The following is a 15683-nucleotide window of genomic DNA, read 5'->3' on the forward strand; positions in this document are numbered from 1 at the left end:
ACATCTTAATCTTATGTTTTAATACCACAACCTCAATTAAAAGCTTCAGAAAAAGACATACAAAGTCTGCTTAAACCACAGTAAACCCACAGACCTAATATATTTAATATAATTTCTGAAACTGTTGACTAATATTTTTCTAATTTACTCACTACTTCTAGTACCACAGCTGCACCATTTGTCCCAACAGCTATCAGACATTTTAAAAGCCAGATTGCTAAGTGTTTTTCTAGATAGCCTCTTATACTTCGTATTTTCCACATTTTCCCATAGGGTAGGGCAAAAGTGAAGTTCAACATCTTGAAAATATTCACTTCATTAATACTGTTTTCTAACATTCATATTCATATCATACCACCTCCAAGGGAAAGCTAGCACGGTTGGTTTACAGTTAGCATCTTTCACTGTATTTCTACTATTACACAAGCATGCCAACACTGATGAACACCAAGCTACAAGAAAGTGTATTATACACAACAGAATATCATCCCAGACGGCTAACTCCCATGAAAAATTACTCCTACCAACAATAAGAACAAAACCACAAAAAGGTTTTAGGATTAAATGATTCTTGTTTCATGCTCCTTATTCCCCTTCATTGGGTTTAACGCTACATTCGAGGTCATGAGCGTTGTGACTCCGTGGAGGTGACCTGAGTAATTTATAATGATCAACAGATAATACTGTGACTGGAAGAGAGTCATTCCGTAACTATCACTGCTTTCTAAATGGAGTCATCACACAGCTGCTGAAAATGAATGTGTATTACTTCACACCCACAGAGTGATAAATGTAACCAGGTAATTAAATCATGTCATTGCTGTGCCTGGAAAATCCTTCCTTTATAATTTCATCTTGCTCGTTAAGAAGAACTGAACTTCTCATTAAGGGTTGAAAATAATTATGCCTAAGCTTTGCTCTTGCAAAAGCCTCTATGAAGGGAAAAGGAAATTAGAAAACAAAACTCACCAGTTTCTTCATCTATGCTGAACCTCCCCAGGCCGGTACCATCCCTGATGGAATACTGGATCTCTCCATCCCTTCCAGAGTCCTCATCTCGAGCAATAACTTGCAAAACACTTGTACCAATGCGGGAGTTTTCTTTTACAGATCCAATGACAGCAAAGTCAGGAAAATAGGGGGTATAGAGATTTTCGTTAACATCCACCACTTCAACTTCCACAAAAGAAACAGAAGAGAGAGACACTGGGCGCCCCTTGTCCTTCGCACGCACAGTCAAGTTGTAGAACTGTTGCTTCTCATAATCAAGCTCTTTGTTCAAGCGGATTGCGCCACTCGCTTTGTCTATCTCAAACCGTCCATTGTAGTCATTCACCAGTGAGTAACGGACTTGACCTCCCAAGCCGAGATCTGGATCATGAGTTTCCAGCCAAGCTATGACAGTGCCAACTGGCAGGTCCTCAAGGACCTTCACATTGTAACTGGATGGTATAAAGGCTGGAGAACAATCATTGACATCATCCAAAAAAACCTTCAAAGGCATAACGGCAAACTGCTGATGGCCACTCTCTGCTTTGTCCCTAGCCTCAATCTTCAGTGTGTAGTTTGCTTTTGATTCCCGGTCTAGTTGATCAGCCACATACACCATTCCCGTGGAACTGTTGATGGCAAATTGCTGGGTGTCTGTCAGTACCGAGTAAGTCACTTCACCATTGGATCCTAAGTCTTTATCTCTGGCTTCTACCTGGATAATCTCTGTACCAAGACTTGTACTTTCTAAAATATTAACTGAATAACTGTCCTGTAAAAAAACAGGCACGTTATCATTTGCATCCTCCACAGTGACAGTCAGCAGTCTCCACGCAGATTTCTGTGGATTACCTAAATCATAAATTGTAATATTAAGGAGATAGAGCTCTGTTTTCTCACGGTCCAAGGGCATAAGAACATTAAGTACTCCCGTCTCCATGTCAATGTTGAAACAACTATCTACATTACCATCAGAAATGGTATAAACTACTCTCCCATTAAAGCCAGAGTCCGCATCATAGGCTTTTATCCTAAGGATGGTGGCACCAACTGGCAGATCCTCTGAAACCTTTACATCAGTGGGGAAGGATTTGTCAAAATGTGGTGCCTGCCTGTTCACTGAATAAAAATCAAGAAAACCATCTTCCAAATTCAGCTTCACATTTGCTTTAGCCTTTTTGAGTAACTTTTCTGCTAGCTTCTGAGCAACTCTAGTTTCTCTACAGCTAAAGGTCTTTGAAGATACTTTCCCATGAACTACTGAGATATTAACAAACATAGCATCAGCAAAGTTCTCTCCATCAGTTGCTGTTATCTTAAGGCCAAAAATGCTGTTCTTTATGCCAGAATTAACCAGAGATTTTTTAAGTTGCAGTACACCAGAGTCGGGATTTAAATAAAAAATGCCAAGCTCATTTCCAGAGATTATTTTGTACTTCACAAGCTCTAACTCATCTATGTCTATTGCAGAAACAGCAGTGATGTGGCCACCAACGGGAAAATCAGACGAAATCACTCCCTGACATGCTACTTTTTCAAAGAGGGGCTTGTTATCATTGACATTGCCTATGTATATGGTGACGTTCACCTCACTTTCGTGGCGGTAGGGAGAACCCCAGTCAGAAGCTCTCACAATGAACCTGTAGCTTTCTGGTGAGGACTCAAAATCCAGTTCTTCAGATGTGCTGATGACACCTGTAAACTGGTTTATTGTAAATGGTAGAGAGTTCAGACTGGCAATGCTGTATGTTATGTATCCATTTTCTCCCCTGTCTTTATCAATCGCTGAAACTGCCAAAACAGTAGACCCCACAGGGACACTTTCATTGATGAATGAGCTGTAAGAGGGCTGCTGGAACTCTGGCGTGTGATCGTTGGCATCCTCCAATCTGACAGTAACCTGTGCTTTTAAATCACCACCTTTGTTTGTATATACTTCTAATTCATAGAGGTCTTTCTCTACAATTTTCAAAGGACGAGCAGTAGTAATAAGGCCTGTGTTGGGATTGATCTTAAAACACTCAGCGTCCTCACTTGGAGATATTCTATATTCCACACCCTGTGGCTCAGGCATCAGCTTAACTACTGCAACCACCACATTAGGAGGTGAAAATTCACTGATCGAAACATCGTATGCTTCTTTTTCAAACTTCATGGGGATATTTTCTTTCTTGGGACTAGCAATGTGGACCAGCTTGACCGCAGAAAACTTCTGAGGAGATCCTTTGTCCTTAGCTTGGAGAGTCAGGTTATAACCATATGGGAAGCTGTCCCAATCAATAGGCTTTCTTTCTTTGATTTTGTACTCATTCATCCATTTACCTTCTTTAGTCAGAAAGAACTGTTCCAGAGGATCTCCAGCCACAATAGAAACAGATTCTATTTCTCCATTGGCTCCTTCATCTAGGTCATCAATGCTAACAACTGCATAGGTAGGCTCCTTGTCTGATGGGAAGGGAATATGGGTCACTACACTTATCGTTGGGGCATGTTCATTTATACGTTCAATGTGAACATAAAGCTTGGCAGTGCTGCTCACACCATTGTTCCCATAAAGCTTCATCCCACGGTCCACAGCCAAAATCTCAAGATCGTATCTGTTTTTCTCATCATAGTTTAACCGGCCACTTAAGGAAATAACACCACTTGTAGGATGAACTGAGAAGAGATCAACTTTGCTTTTGAAGTAATAATAAAATTCACCATTGGACCCAATATCCGCATCCGTTGCGGTCACCTGTGCAATGCTAGTCCTTAAAGGAGTGCTTTCTGCTATTGTGACAGAATATGTGGTTGGGGAAAACAAAGGTCTTAAGTCATTCATATCCAAAACCTGGATGTTCACTTTTGTCCATGCTTCCATATCCTCTCCTCTGACAGACCCTTTCACCATCAATAAATAGTTGTCCTGGATTTCTCTGTTCAATATAGCAGAATTCCCACCTTTAGTCCTTATTCTTAGGAAGCAAAAGTCAGCAATGATGACTTCCTCTGCTTTAAAAAAACCCTCGTCATCACCAGACACTATCCTGTACTTGATATCCCACGAAAGGTCAGCTAAGGTAATGCCCATCCTTGTTTGACTGTTGACGTAAGTCCTGGCTGCTGAATTCTCATACACTGTAGCATTATAAGTGGAATGTGTAAACTGAAAGCCCAGCGGGGCAGTCCCGTGAACTACTTGGCAAACAGACGCCAGGAACTTGACAATCAGAAGGGCAAGGCATGACAGAGGTGGCCGTGAGCCTGACCAGCGGCCCATATTCACCTCCATTACATCATTCTTTCACCCTGTGACAGAGAAAGAAAACAGGAAATAGTTGATCAAGAGATAAAAAATGTATTAAGTGTAATGAAAAAAATTACTCATTACATTTCTATTTAAAAATAAAACATATGTAATAATTAATCACTGTGTATTTAACAAAACAGAAAGAGAGAACACTACACACACACACACAAAGAATGAGTTTTGGACTATATTTTTACATGTGTATGAGTGTGTAATAAGCATGCATGCACACATAATACAGAAATATATATGTTTATACACTTTTTTAGCAAAAAAATCCTAAAAACCTACAACATCTATACACACATGGACACAGTCTAGAATAATCATATTGAAAAAAACTAGTATCAGACATAAGCATTTGAAAAAGTTTATATAAGAGAATGAAACACATACAGAAATTATGGGTTTTTTTCACCAACTTTGTAGCTCCAACTAAGCCTAAAATGGTTTGTTTTCAGAGCATATTCAGAAACTCATTTTTAGTCGCAATGTTTGGAAAGGAGACAGGATTTTCATTAGGTATGTAGCACTGTGATAGTCAAACGTTACCATTTTTTTATGGACTGTTAAGAAAGATCACATGGTCGATGAAATTTGAGTCACCAAGAACACGTATTACATAAAAGTCAATACCCAGCTAATACTTTAATTACAATACTTTCAGCAAAATCAAAATTAAGGAAGAATTCTAGCTAATTAGACGCAGTTGCATACACATACACATGTGCATACACATACAACATACAATGGAGAAAATAAGTTTTCAATAAAGCTCCCAAGTGAAGACCCTGCTTAGGAAACAGCACAGCTGAGACAGCCCATCAGACCCTAATTCTACTCATGCATATGTACCACAACGCATCTGTAATTATGGTCACCACTTTCCACCACATACACTGGATAACATACACTAGATGAGGACACAGAAGAACACATTTTTCTATACATCCATCAAATGCTCCACTCCCTATGTACTACTGCCATCCCAAAATAAGAAGGGTAAAGACCCCTTCCAATCTACTGCCTGTTCTGCTGCCTATGGGCCAGCCCAACCAGCAAGAGCATAAGCACAGCCTTGCTGGCTGGAGTGAATTTGAGCTTGAGCTACATTTCAGTTTGGCAACATCAAGTAGAATTTAGCTACAAATAAGGTGCACAGCTACACTGCTGAGAGTATGTGTCAATCCAGCTTGTCCCACTCCAGCCACCTGACTGAGAGCTTTTCCATTGATTTCAGAAGGCTCATTATAAAAGTAAGTATTCAAATGCAATTAATAACCAGCCATTTGGGGAAGATTTGAAGTTCCTCCGTACAGTCCATTTGTGGAATAGCCCCAGTGTTTTGCTTTAGGGATCTGAATTGGAATGGAGACAAGGTAAGCAGAGACATTGGCTGGAGGTTGCTTGAGAGTGCTGCAGGAGCTGTGAGCTTTCCACTGAAAGGAGAGGAAAGGAGTCAGAGGAAGCTAGGCAGGTGCTTACAGTGAGACACTGTGAATAAGCTTCTTTGTTACAGAGTACATTTGCTGCTACTCATGGAAATCATGAAAAATCAATTTTCAAAAGCAATTATTGAAAAACCTACTTCGCACATACATTGTTCTTATTGTCATTTAAAAGTTGCTTGAAATCGTAGTTTTCTCCAAGCTAGAATATAGAGTGGAAAAGGATAGGAAAAGTTGTCGATAATGACAAGGGTTAAATTAAATTTTCAACATCCCCTAGGAGATTTATAAATTGTACGCAAGTTATGGAATATGAATTCACGTTAGCTATCACTTCCAATATAACTGAATGACTACTGCACTTTTAAGTACTAACGACAATTAATTTATCGCACTGAAGTTATAATGTTCACACAAAACACTTAACTTCCTGATCCCACAGTCTATATCCTATTGCTTAACACATTAATCAATTTGATCAATTATCAAGGCACTCAACTCTCAGTAAACTTATTTTCACATGCAGCTCTCTCCCTTCAACTTGTTTCCTTCTTATTTTTTTTTCTATTACACCAACAAAATAAGCAAGCTCTTTTTAAAAACAAAATTGAAACATATGACTACATCCATCCCCTCCTGGACCTGCATTCCCCAGGAACAAGCAAATGCCCCCAGAACTACATGTGGCAGTTCCTTTTCTGAATATGCCCACTCTGTTGCACATGTACCATGTGACTCCTGTGAACACTTCAACCCATACAGTTTATACATCGAATATATACAATTCTCCAATGTGCTTTATGCACATAAGAGACCAGGTCTCCTTGTGCTATCCCCATGCTCATGTTTACCCCAGGAGATTCCGGATGGAATTTTTCTACTTCAGCTAGGAAGGAAATTTGTTGTTGTTGATGCTATTTCACTCAACTAAAAGATCAGACATCTTATTTTTCAGCACAGCAAACATTCATCAACTTAATCCACCAGTGTGAAAATATCAAAGCCCCTTATTTTTATGGGGCTTTATGTGAATCATTTTGAGTACTGCCACTAAAAGCTGCTGCTTCAGCCTAGCATGGGAGATGATGCTCTCAGGTACAAAATACAAATAATATACAGTATGCTGCCAAGGAAAAGCCAGCCAAAGGGAATGAGAAATTCTAATGAGAGATATCCAACTCATAAAAAAAAAATAAGGGGCTGTGTCTCTTCTGTGATGTGGCATTATTAAAATACTCAACAGACAAATCACTGTGTTGCTGCCTTTCACTAAGAGCACTTTGGCATCCTCGGTCTATACTGCAACACCAGACTCTCCCTAAGAAACTGGATTTTTGCTGGCTTACAGTGGAGACTGATGCTATGTTTCATATGAGCACCCAGTCCTTATTTCACCACAGCACAGCAGCTTCCCAGAAACAGGTAACCTTGGTGTCATGAAACTAATCTTATTTACACTTCACTTGGTGGTCGTTTCTCCTTCTCACACCATAGTTCAGTCTGGGCTGTCTTCTCTCCATCATTCATGGACATGAACATCAAGTTTCCAGGCCTACCTTAATCAGAAACCAGTTCTCCTGAGAAATTAATTGCTACAAGCAAAAATTATTTAGAACTTCACCGTCAGGGTTGGGACTGGCAAAATTGGAATTTCACATCAGGCAGCACTTTTAGAGTTTGATTTCACTTCAGATGTGGTATGCAGACTTGTAGCAAGTTATTTAGCTATCCATCTATTTACGTGGCCACCATGATTATATTACTTGAAAGTCCCAATGGATGAGCTATTAAACCTCCACTTGGGCTACTCAAGAACATTTTATTCATTTACTGAATTCCTTTCTTCTGGAATATTTGTTTTTAAGAGCTCATAATACATACATACTCGACTCACAGGAAATGTAATGCGATAGGTTACAGAAACAAAGTACAAAGCAACCCACCATAAATTAAGAGGCATTTCTTTAAAGGCACTTTATGTCAAAAAAATGTTATGATTTCCAGTGGAGAGAAAGGTTGTGATTACTTTTGCTGGATTTTGAAACATTTGGGCAGGAGCTATGGCTCAATATGGTTAATCTGAAGAAAAGAAACAGCTCTAACAAAAGCAGAAACCGGGAAAAAAAACCCAAACCAACTCTCTTTCTAACTGCCCAAGGAGACGATAACACAAAGCAGGAATCCAGCATCTTTTCACTCCAGATGACATTAAATACTCTGGCCTTGAAGTGGGAAGGAAGGAAGGAAGGAAGGAAGGAAGGAAGGAAGGAAGGAAGGAAGGAAGGAAGGAAGGAAGGAAGGAAGGAAGGAAGGAAGGAAGGAAGGAAGGAAGGAATGATGCATGTTGATTTTAAATAAGCTTTAAAATAAACTTGAAAATCACAGAGAGCTCTATAACTTCACATTCAGTTCTCCACTCACTTTCCTTTGCTTCTTGAACAAAGATTAACTACGTGACCTTGCAGAATACCTGCAGGGACCTATAGGTGGTTGATGCTCCTTAGAGGAATTGTGAGAGGTAAGAGCATCATTCCTTTTTCTCATCTTGGCTCTAGCAACCTCCAGTCTGGGCTGCATCCAAGCATAACACCCCACCAGACTGAGAAGGAAGACTCAAGTCCCAGGAACTGTCAGGATTCCTGCACACCAAAATAGTGGCTCTAATTCAATGTGCAGATATGAACAAAATGCTGTGTGATCCTTTGTTTAGATTCCCTTTCCCTAGGTTAACTCTTCTAATCCCAAATATTTCCATACTTAAATTCTTTTTCTTATTATATACGCATATACCTCTTGGGTAAACTCTGAAAATATTAAACAAGAGCCAAAGGGACTTCTATAAACTATATGGAATACAGCAAGTAAACAAATTCAGCAAGCAGGAGAAATAAACTTTTAGCAGGTCACAGTAGGGAAAAGAAAACATCCCTCTCCTCTCTCCCTGCTTATCCTCCAAGCCTAATTACACCCTATGAGATAAGGATTTTTCTAGCTGACTATCAGATAGATTGACTTAGGCAATGTGACTAGACCATACAATACAAAACAAGTATTTAGGACCTTCTGCATGCCTTTCAAGAGAGAATAAAATAATCTGTGCTTTGTCTTCCATCTTCAACACAGGGACTCAGTGAAGCTCTTATTTATAGGGTCTTTAGACTGGAAGGAGAAAAAAAAGTGACTCAATTTCAGATAACGAAATTCTGAGAGTCAAGGTATTTATGAAACTGTGTGCATGGGGAAACAGGGTCAAAGAAACTCGATTTAAAGTTCTTCACCTTCGTTAGTATTTTTCTTGGAGAAACAGGAAAGGGAAGGTACCTTCTCACACAGGACAGGAGTGGTGAATTCATCGTATGGAAAAATACTACAATTTGGACTTATTACTCCTTTCTCTGGAGACTTGTCCCAATTATCTTCAAAAAGTAGCTATTCAAATTCTGTTAAATCATAGAATCATAAAATGGTTTGGGTTGGAAGGGATCTTAAAGATCACCTGGTACCAATGTCTCTGCCATGGGCAGGAACACCTTCCACTAGTCTCATCCAACCTGACCTTGAACACCTCCAGGGATGGGGCAGCCAAGACTTCTCTGGGCAACCTGTTTCAGTGCCTCACCACCTGTACAGTACAATATTTCTTCCTAGTATCTAATCTAAATCTACCATCTTTCAGCTTAAAAACATGCTCCCTCGTCCTATCCCTGCACTCCGTGATAAAGAGCCCATCTCCATCTTTCCTGTAGGCCCCATTTCTCTTCTCTAGGCTAAACAAGCCCAACTCTCGCAGCCTGTCCTCATATAAGAGGTGCTCCAGTCCTTTTTACAGTTCAGTAAAAAGGAGTACTTAAAAATATAAAGGTCTTCTTTAAGAGGACAATTCACATGCACATGAAGTCTAAACGGTATGTAATGTAATCTGCAGCAGGAACAGAAGCTCTTGATTTTGTTGGAAGTGACCTCAACCTCACAAGTAACTCTCTTTCACTGAAACAACGTCAACATAGTAGCCTATCTACTCTTCTGGTCTAACCATCAAAGCATCAAACTTGCAGGTTTGTCACACAGGCAAATCCATGTACCTGAATGAGGCCTCCAATACTCGGCGTTATCTTATATCAACAACAGCAATCTGCCTAAACAAAAACTGCACGACCAGGCCATGAGGACCTGCAGAAGAAAGGGTGCAACTAAGGATACAGATCATCTTGACTGCTTTGTAGTTGTTACCTATTTAAGGCTTACATCAAGCTGCATCAGTGATGCAAAAAGACTTTTTTCACAGTCTATTGTCGACACTGTAAGAAGGGGGTGGGAGCCCATGTGTGTCAGTGCCCTTTCTTGGAAGGAGCCTCTTCCATTACACGGTACTATGGAAAACTCTTTCAAACACATCAAAATTAATACTTTAGTCACATGGAAGACATTGATCTAGAAGTTTAAAGACCAAGATGTCATTCTACCAGCAAGGCTCTAGCACACACTAGAGAGAGAGTGATGATTTTTTTTTATTTTTATACTCATCTCTTGTTATGTATGCAATATTACTACCATGTTTTCAAACGAGAATAGGGGGGAAGGCACATTTAAATGGCACTTCCTCTAGCCAAACCTCTTCCTTGAGCTGCACTCCATAATAATTTTCCCAGCTAGGAAAGACTAACAACTTACTGGCCAGGAAAAGAAATCAAAATATAGAGTAAGAACTTAAAATTTGTGCCATACAGAAATTAATTAAAAATTTGTGTTAGACTCTAGGCAGGAGAGGATAAAAACAACCAAACGATTGACACCAACAGATTTGCCACAAGCAATATATTCCTGGGGCTACCTGCTCCCTGTTGAACACAAGGATATGATTTTCCATATACATGATTATATCATGATGTGCTTATTCCAAAAAGAGAAGATGAAGACAAAATGACCATTTCTGCAGAGTAAGCCCTTGCAAGAGACAGCGCTATAAATCCTGACCTTCCTTAGAGCTGCAAATCCTCCTGCTGCCTGCATATAATTTCACACAGGAGAAAGGCTGCTCAGCATGTAGCAAGTGTAATTCTAGGCCGTCCCTAGGAAGTAAAGATTTAGCCACCCAGCCGTATGTTATGAATAACTTTGTTTTGCTAGCAGGTGCTGGGGATTTTTCCATACAACACCAATTTTTGCCAAGTATCAGTTCATCAGCAAATGCTTCCACTTGCGAGGAGCCAGGCGTCATTTTTCTTCCTGGAGAGCAGTTGCAATGGGTCTGTCAGTCTCTCCCCTCCCCCTCCAGGACGAAACGTGGCTTGGAGAGATGATTGTAGGGGGAGAGGGGAGGAATAATTTGCCACCATGTGAGATCTGTCAAAAGGGAATTCCTGGGAGCCACCTTGCAAGGGATTTCAGCTTGCCCCTTGGTGGTCTGCCCCAAGGGAAACAAAGACTGAGATTCAGTTTTCATGCTTTGTGTATCTCCAATTCCCCCAGGCTCCTGCTTCTTAATCACTGTAAAACAGGGAAGCACTGAGGCAGTTTCAAAATGAGACAGCTATTTTCATTGGGGCTATGTGATTCTTTACAAAATGCACTCAAGGATACTATTTCTTAAATCTACTCTGACTCCCATCCGAGGAGCCCTGCTTTTAAAGCTCTTTCTAGGTACAATGTCAATGTCAAAAATCCAGGACTGGGTAGTCTTGCTACTGTCACTGCTGGTCTTTCCCTGGCTCTGCCTTCCGCACACATTAATTTGGATTGTCGCAAACAGCCAGTTCTTTACAGAGCTGCACTCCTGAGCCCTGGGGGCAAGGGCCCTGCTCATGCACACAGAGAGCTGCTGAAGACAGGCAGGCTTGCACCCTACCATGCCCCACTTTCCAGATGCATACATTGGGACTTCAGCAGGATTTATGCAGGGTGATTCAATGGGCTCTCTCCAAATGTTACCCTCTCTACAATGTAAGCAATAAAACCTTTTGTCTTTTATACAAACCCTAGAGCAATCCAATCTTTACTTTTAACAATGGCTGGTGAAACACAGCAATGAAATAAGCACTGTGAGAGCCACAGCCCAGCACCGATGCAAATGTGGTGTCCCTGCAGCTGAAAAAGCATCTTCCACCTTTCTCAATCAAGGCTCAGTTCCCAATTTGCACTCCCTTCCATGGTAGTTTACCTGCAAACCCATCACCACTAGTTCCAGACATCACCAGCCGGTGCCGCTGGTCTGCTCTGTGTTCAGAGTGCTGCACATACTCCTTCTGACAGCTTGCACAAGCTTGTATAAACTATTTGGATATAGTTTGTAATAAGAAAGAAGTCTATGAGATTTACAACTACTGTTTCCAGGGCCATAATAGGTATGTAGGTGTAAGAACTGGGATAAACTGTTACACTTCAGGGAAAAAAAAGTACTATATAACTCCCTCAGATGCTGTGTGTGGAGTTAGGGCAGCTCAAATGGTTCTGACTTTTACATATGGACAAAATGAGTGTGGCTGAAAAAGAGATGAATATACAAAAGCTTCTTCCGAGCTGACAACTCCATTTAAAAAACACAACATGAAATAGAAACTAGGGGAAAAAACTCCCGAGTTGGACTAGATGATCTTGAAAGATCCCTTTCAACCCAAACCATTCCATGATTCTGTGATTACAAGATGCTAAGTCAAATTAATGACAGTCCAGTAAAGATTTTACAAAGGGACTATAAAGCATTTCACTCCACATCAGACCTTGGGATAACCCCAACTCCAGGTGTGTCCCAAAATGATTTGCTGAGTGACAGAGAGGTGGTCTCAGCGGGACTGGTCCCGGCAGGGGCAGTTAGTGCTGAAAAGGCAGGTATGGACGGAGTCAATAGGAACAAGAGGGACACTCAGGAGAGTGATGAGCAGAGACAGAGTGTGGGACCTGGTGGGTGAGGCAAGCCAGGAGGACTGGTTAGTAGCACGGAGGGACATATCCCTCTAACCAACACAGTGCCATTTATGATGCACAGATGCAGAGGCATGTTCCTGTCCACGGCACAGCAGGCTTGTCCTAACGTTCAGCCAGGGCTCCTGATCCTCCAGTTTCTACCATAACTTGATGGTGTTCAGTCCATGCAGGAGTGACACTCAAGATGACCTGAGAAAATGCCATTGTCTGAGCAATCCAGGAAGAAGTATCAGAAGACTGGAAGTATCAGGTGCACCCAGGTGCCATTAAGAAAAAAAAAACAAACCACAATTGAACAGAATAACAATTTGAGAACTAGCTAAATCTTATGACTCTGGAGAAAAAAAAAATTAGTTATTCTTTCTTGACTCTAGGAACTAGATTTTTGGTTTTGCAATGCTTTCTCTCTTTGAGATGGCTGTGACACATAGCAATAGAGAGAGATCATGCTTGAAGAGCAAGGAGCAAATATTTTGATTGAGATTCTCAACGAGTTTGAGATTTGAGAACAAAACTTAGGTTTAGTAGTGAAGATTTTTCTTTTTGATAGGGCAGGAATCCGCAAGGTGTTGGAATCTGCTTCTGTGCTGCAGGCATAACACAAGAGCTGCTTCTGGAACTAGCCAGCTGAATTGTCTACAACCAACTCAGGATCTCTACAGGGGTCTGACTTCCAGCCACTGCAGAGCAACCACCTTTCGGAAGGACAGCTCCCCAGAAACGGCCTCCCACTGGCCTTCTGATGAAGAAGCTTCTGAAAATCTGGACCAACCCTAAGCCCACAGGTGTTCATGGGAGAAAAAAGAAAAAAAAAGATCAACAATCCTTGATGAATACAGTTTCTGCTTTCCAAGTCTTCCTGTGTAAAAAATCAGAAAGGTTGCAGTTTGTTCAAACAGGCAGCATTTAAAGAAAGGGCTATTGCCATCACTTTTTAAAATTACATCCAGCTCAGGCCACGGAAATTGGTTAACCCATCTAAGTAAGAAGAAATGCACAGACACATCAGATCAAATACATCACAGTTTCTCTCAGAGACGTGGGATACACACTGCAGACATCACGTGGGAAAGAGAAAAGCAGATGGAGTCAGCTTTATACTGAAAAAAGTTATGACAAAAAACACAGAAATTCCCTTTCCAGCCCATGTGGTAAGGCCAAAGCACTGCAAGGAAGAAAACTTTCCATCAAAGCTGGCCTTGGACCATGGTATCTGCATTAGAAATACCTGAACCCATACAAGGTGCTGAATCCAATCCATGGGATATTATAACATGCTAATTCCAATGCATATAAGGGAGTGCTGTTGGCAGTCGGACAGAGATCTGCCTTGGCTGCACAGAAGAACCTCCGGTCGCAACTCCACCATGCACCTGCACCCCAGCACCAACCACAGTATCATAAAACCATAGCATAGTTTGGGGTGGAAAGGACACTTAAATGCCATCTAGTCCACCTCACACAAGGACCACCATAAGCAGGAACACATTCAAACAGCTCAGGGTGCTCAGAGCCCTGTCCAACCTGGCCTTGATGGCAAGGCACATCACTGGAGTCTTCTGCACACTGAAATTTTCACTGCATTCCAACAAGTTACCCATGTATGAACCACACATGCTTCAGCCCCTTTCAATGGTCAGCCCATGCATAGATATCTGAGACGATAACCACTTTTTAGCTAACCAGATATTAAGTCAAACCACTATGGCTTCAGCTTGCCAACTGAGCCACAGCTGGGAGTCCCTCAAAGCCCGCTGCATGTTTGGAAAGGTCCAGCTTTGCATGCACAAACCAATTAAAAGCTCAACACATCAGAGATCATCGTTTAAAGCTGAACTGTTCGCTCTTGTTTATTTACAGCATGACCATTAATCGCTAATCACATATTTGTTTGCTGGAGAATGCTCCAAAATAAACACTAAGTTTAAAGACCATTCCCAGAACACTGAATGGTATCAGGAACAGCGCTAAAAATGTAAATCAGAAACATCAAAACACATCAGGATTTCAGCTGGAGGAACAAACAACCCATTATTTCTGTGCCAGAAAAGAGGTTACCCATAAGGCATCAGTTAGCCACACAGTCATCTACAGCCCAGCAGTTAGTTATGTCCTGGAGAATGACAGACACCGCTGCACAGTATCTGTTGAAAATATCTTCATGGCAATCAGCATATGGTAGATTAAATGAGGTACTTCTTAATAGAGTGCTCCCATAATCACCTTGGAAAAGTGCCTTTAAAATATTTGGCATTAGAGGCAGAACCTCAGAAAGAGGATAATTTCATTTATGAGCCAGTTTCATACAGGAAAAAAAAGAGAAAGAGAAAGAGAAGAAAAGAAAAAGAAAAAGAAAAAGAAAAAGAAAAAGAAAAAGAAAAAGAAAAAGAAAAAGAAAAAGAAAAAGAAAAAGAAAAAGAAAAAGAAAAAGAAAAAGAAAAAGAAAAAGAAAAAGAAAAAGAAAAAGAAAAAGAAAAAGAAGCTGTGGGTTTTTTTAGCCGTATTCACAAACAGAGCTTGATGGTCCCCTTGGAAGAACCACGTTCTCTCAAATATCTACAGGAATCCTGCATGGAAAACTAACAACAACAGCCTTACAGAGCTACAATCTGCTCTTTCTCCATGAAAGGTGTTTCAAACGAGCACAGCAGCCCAGGCTGAATGGAAAGTCTCATCACCAGCACAACTGAAATCCCCCATCAACCCCTATCAAAACTGCTATCAACCTCCTGAAATCCTTATGGGTAACAGGATTTCCCTGAAGCACCCACATTCACTGGCAGTCAGAAAAGCTTTGACTGCAAGGCACCTACACCTGCCCTGAAAGCAGCACACACACAGCCCCTTTCTAGGTCAGAAAACTGGCACAAATGACTCAAGCCTCCTGCTCCAGGATACAAAGGAGACCTCATCTATGTACTCCAGCTGCCAGCTCTCACTGGGCCAAGATTTCCCTACAAAGCAACGCTCCCCAGCATCACTGGCCTAAATTTCCAAAACAGAGAATCATACAGTTATGTTTCTCATCACCA

At 41.0% G+C, this 15683-nt stretch overlaps 1 protein-coding gene across 1 annotated transcript in view; it reads right to left on the reverse strand.

The window, feature by feature from the left end:
• FAT3 (FAT atypical cadherin 3) overlaps positions 1–15683 on the reverse strand; it is a 423022-nt gene that overhangs the window by 326131 nt on the left and 81208 nt on the right. Inside the window, exon 2 of the mRNA XM_054088271.1 lies at positions 970–4281. Within this exon, the coding sequence (XP_053944246.1) occupies positions 970–4264 (3295 nt within the window). The 5' untranslated portion in view covers positions 4265–4281. The remainder of the gene's footprint in view (positions 1–969; positions 4282–15683) is intronic.

This window comes from Cuculus canorus, chromosome 1, assembly GCF_017976375.1.
Source record: "Cuculus canorus isolate bCucCan1 chromosome 1, bCucCan1.pri, whole genome shotgun sequence".
Taxonomy (NCBI): Eukaryota; Metazoa; Chordata; class Aves; order Cuculiformes; family Cuculidae; genus Cuculus; species Cuculus canorus.